The sequence below is a fragment of the Pygocentrus nattereri genome, chromosome 7 (genome assembly GCF_015220715.1).
Source record: "Pygocentrus nattereri isolate fPygNat1 chromosome 7, fPygNat1.pri, whole genome shotgun sequence".
NCBI lineage: Eukaryota > Metazoa > Chordata > Actinopteri > Characiformes > Serrasalmidae > Pygocentrus > Pygocentrus nattereri.
In genome coordinates this window covers 650,001-655,000 of record NC_051217.1, presented here as the reverse complement: position 1 = coordinate 655,000, position 5,000 = coordinate 650,001, and the positions used below count along the sequence as shown (strand labels likewise).

The 5,000-nt window shown below is 41.3% G+C and overlaps 1 protein-coding gene across 1 annotated transcript in view; it reads right to left on the bottom strand.

The window, feature by feature from the left end:
• Positions 1–2,241: 2,241 nt before the first annotated feature.
• The window catches only part of nrn1la (neuritin 1-like a), a 47,496-nt gene continuing 44,737 nt past the window's right edge, over positions 2,242–5,000 (bottom strand). The window contains exon 3 of the mRNA XM_017717164.2: positions 2,242–2,641. Coding sequence (XP_017572653.2) covers positions 2,353–2,641 — 289 coding nt within the window. The 3' untranslated portion in view covers positions 2,242–2,352. The remainder of the gene's footprint in view (positions 2,642–5,000) is intronic.

Here is a 5,000-nt window from a genome sequence, read left to right as displayed (position 1 = left end):
TGATTAATGGAACCAAAAACCTTCTCTGGAGTCCCGTCAGAGAGAAATCGCTTTGGCTCCCCTTAAGAACATTTCGACGAATGGTTCTTTAAAGTAACATTTCCATAGATGAAATGTGTGAAGGTGATTCCCACAAAGTAAAGGTTCTACACCAATTACAGGTTTTAGTAGAACTGTATATCCAGCCAGGAACCGCGGAGGAGTCTTAGCAGTGGAACTAATATGTGTGGGAGAGAGGAATTCTAGTGTTGACCTAAATACAGGCCCTAAGTGTTTAAGGGCTTAAGAAAAGTTGACCAACAGATAGGCTTAAATCTTGGCTATTTGGGCCGATGGTCATTTGACTTCGTTTAGAGCTTAAATAAATATCTGAAAAGTTTAATAAATCTCATTTAACAGTAACTACATTTATACAGTGCGTAAACACATTTTGAGACAAAGGTGGAATTTTTTGGCTCTTTGCTCGGAAAAAATCGTTTTTGCCAGCCCTAATGAGTTTACAGCACTCGCAAACAGGATTAATTTCCAATTAAAACAGAAAAGTAAGTAGAAACCTAATAGAGGGAAGAATGCTGAGGAGAGCAATGCCAGCGCGTTACATGAGGGAATGAGAGCATGAAAACAGGCTTTACGCTGCTGCTCACTAACACAAACGCTTACAAGAGATGCTCTGAAATAGCACAAGCCTGAACTGCATTACACACAACAGGTGCTGCAGTATGTTTAACAGATTTGCCTCAGATAGAGACAAAATGAACTGAACCTCCTGCCTGATGTTCTACTAGTCAGTACATTTCCATCACATGGTACAGACTCTTTTGAAAGTGACCTTCTGTTTTTACACACAAATATGCACATTTGTGGAAATAGGTGATGCGTGATGGAATTAAAGTCACATTTACATTTATAAACACATTTTAGACACACAAATTAAACAAGGACATCGTGATTATTTACAGTGCTATGCAAAAGTCAGAGATCACCCTTCGTTTATTTCATTTTCCACGTTCTTGATTTTTCAGCATCAGGAAAAAAGCGCAAAATGTTTTTCTCTGAAAATGTCACAGAACATAGTGTGTCCACCCTTTGCCCGTCCTCCTTTTGGAGAATCCTGCAGGGATGTTTTCCCACACCTCCAAAGTTCAGTCTTAGAAAGCGGTTGCGTTTTATTCTTCTCACGTCTCAAGTCACAAACACATTCAGTGATGTTGAGGTCTGGACGTTGGAGTGGTCAGAGCATTGTTCTGAGAAAACCAGTTGTTTTGCTCTTATTTTGTCTGTTTCCTTTTCTCAGTAACAGCTTCTTCACAGCTACACATCCTTTTAGACTCAGAGGGTTGAGCTGTCTTCTCACAGTGGAAGGATGAACAGAAAAACCTGCGGATTTTTTTTAGATCTGACGTGAGAGATGAGCTCGATTTCTTCCTCTCTGTCAAAGATGAAAGCTTTTATTTGTGCTCATCTGATGCTGATAGTTTAGGTGGTGTATCAGGTGCTGTAAGGTTATTAGGTCTTGCGTTTTCTCTGTATCTTCTATGTTTTTCCTTTGACTTTGCAAGTGTTACATCTTATAATCCAATCTGAAATCTCTCCTCACAACAATGAATAACTTGCACTTAATGACTGTTTAGAGTGAAATTAAATAAATGAATGGTCTCTGATTTTTGCACTGTACTGTATATCGCTAATTCATATAAAAATGGCAAAATGAATTTTTATGGATGGCAGTCATTACAAAGGAACTGAGCCAAAAAGGTGAACTTCAGAAAACCTCAGCGGTTTTCCCCAGCCTTGTTTGCAGGTGCGTTCTATTGCTTTGGGTTAATTTTATTCTGAGTGATCCCCACTGATAATCCTCTCCGAAATAATAAATAACGGGTTTGGCAGGGCTTCTTTATGCTGCTTTGCCTCCTGCAGCTCTGCGTGTTTTGCAGCTACTTAATTTCATCTTCAGAGATTCTGGCTTCTCCAACTGGCGGCCCGTATTGTTATCAGTTTAATTTGACCTTAAGAGGGTTGTAGGTGTTTGAGGCATCTGCCTGCAAGGCTACAACACTGTGGGTTTTCACATACTGTAAACAGCGCTTTGAATCACTGTTCTGCACATGCGGCATCTCCCGGGAGGATTCTGGTCTGACTGTGAGGGAAATACTTGTTTATCTGAAAGTAAGTTTGCAGTTGTGTGTGTATACGTGTGTATGTGTTTGCTGACATGTGGGAAAAAATGAAAACATAATCATATTATTTACAGCTTGTGATCTTTACAGAAGTGTCAGCGTCAAACGTCAGTCCATCAGTGCTTCTTTGATGTTCGCTCTACTCTGTAAGTCTCTACAGGGAGAAAGACGTGGCTTATATCCATGGACAGAGGAGCAGTAAACACAAGCAAGTGAGAAGAAAGACGCTGCGAGTTGGGCTTATATGATTGGCATGTCCTTTCAGCGATTCCTGATTGGTCTTGTCCGCGTTCTGGGCCCTGGTGGTGGTTGCTGATTGGCTGCGGCTAGAGCACATGTCGTACAAGTTACCCGAAAACTGCATCTTTTTGGACTCCTGTCTGAGCGACTCCCACACGGCTGCCGCTTCTTCAGGACAGCCAGCCATGGCCAAGTTTGCGCAGTCGTGGAAATCGTCCCAAGACCTGCAACAGACACAGTTTACTATTTATTAGCTTAAGAGAAATTAGCCATAGCCGAAAAAAGTCAAATATTTAAAATTGTATTTACGCTAAAAGCTGGTGAGAACACAACTGAAGGCTACAGACATAGGGACTTGAAACACATGCATAAGCACCAGATAATGTGTTCATAAAGCATTAGTTGAATATTTATAAGCAGTGCTATGACAGCAGTTGCAAGATGACAAGATTTATGAGGCATCGTTCCCAATTAATGGAACAAGAAGGAGACCAAATAAAGAACACTACATGCTCGTTGAAGAAGATTTACACGCCCTCAAAAGCATCATTTTCATACATATCTTCCCATTTGGACAGTGTTGGGCAGAATACGTTTAAAAAGTAGCTTTTATAAAAATGTATTCAGTAATGTATTCAATTACAGAACGCTCTTCCTTTCAGGCGCTGTTTGGCAGTTTTCTTCACATAATTCTTCTGTTAATATGTTTCATGAAAAATTCACTCATTTAAATGAAGTTTAAACAGAATTCTCAACACGACTGTTGCAGTCCAGTGCAGCTCCCTTAACCCCACTGCAGTCTCATGAACAAGGCAAATACAAATCACCGTATTCCAATAGCAGAATCTTGCAAATTTGACTATAAAGTGAGTAGCTATGTGATTTTCAGTTATTAATATACAGTATATGTAACTGTATGTATGGCTCAAGCGCATGCGTGAGTCTAGTACAACACTGATGCTGTGCTTCTTGTGAACACCTAATACTTAGGAGACTATTCAGTTCCATCAATATTCCAATTCCAAGAATATTCTGTTAACATTAAGAACAAGTGGGCGGCACGGTGGCGTGGTGGGCAGCGCTGTCGCCTCACAGCGAGGAGGGTCTGGGTTCGATTCCCCGACCGGGTGACCAGGGTCCTCTCTGTGTGGAGTTTGCATGTTCTCCCCGTGTCTGCGTGGGTTCCTCCGGGTTCTCCGGTTTCCTCCCACAGTCCAAAAACATGCAGTCAGGCCAATTGGACGTGCTAAGTTGACCCTGGGTGTGAGTGACTGTCTGTGTCTGTCTGTCTGCCCTGCGATGGACTGACGACCTGTCCAGGGTGTATCGTGCCTTCCGCCCGAAGACTGCTGGGATAGGCTCCAGCACCCCCCCGCGACCCTGATGGAGAAGCGGCTTAGAAAATGGATGGATGGATGGATTAAGAACAAGTTCAGAACTGAGAACATACATATAGATCAAATAAAACTTAAATATAATATAGAAAACAAGGCAGAAATGATATAAAATGAAATTTTAAAAAATCAAGCTTTCGTCTATCAGGTTGTTTAAATGGACTAAATGGTGAAAGATTTTTTGTCACTCGGGTGGAAGTTATTTTACCCTGTCAGGGCACCAAATTATGTCTGTTACATTTTTAAATGTGTTTTGACTGTAAGGAATGATCAGGGTGGAGGTCAGGGTTTCAAAAGAGCTTTGTAAATAAAAAAAACAATAAAAATATAAGAACGTATAATTTGCGATCATTCTGCCCAATTTTTAGAATAAAACAATATAAGGTGAGTCTAATCTGTTGACTTTTTTGTTCACGATGCTATGATAAGCATCATATATTGCAGGGGTTGGTACCCAAACATACCTGTGTTGAACATTTCCCAAATAATTTGGAGCAAAAAAGCTGAATTTTGGGCCTTCATGCTTTCTAAGAATGCACAGGTGGACCCTGGTGCAGATATAAGCTGTGTGTGATGATTTCACATGATCCTGTGAGACCTTTGTGCATGAGTACGTAGTAAACAAAGGTTAGACGCCAATTTGAGTTATAATTCAACAGATGCACAGAATGAACCAGAAAAGACGATTAAATTGTTAATAGCCATTATTCACATGACAATCATCCAACGAAATTTCATGATCATGACAGCCCTACCAATGCATGCATGACTGATGCTGAACCACATGTGAATTATGAAGCCACAGTATGATGTCACAAAAAAGAACAGAAAACCAAAACATGTTCTCAGCTACGTACAAGGCCCATATTGCCACGCCTCAGGCGGATTCGGACTGCATTTCCCAGAATGCGTTAGGAGATCACGTGCATGAGCAACTTACCTCGGACTCTGAGTCCAGAATGGACTCCATTGCCCACAATCCCTCGGGAGATCACATGACTTTGGACAATCGCTCACGCACCTGTCGGCGCTCGCAATCCCCTGATTATTAATACCGTGCACCTGTCTCTGTCATATGACTCATTTAGCCTAGTATTTAAGCCCAGGCTTTAGTCGTAGTCGTGAGGCTTCTTTCTGAACACACTGAGCGTTTACTGATCTGTTTGTTTCTGCCTGTTATGACCCATCC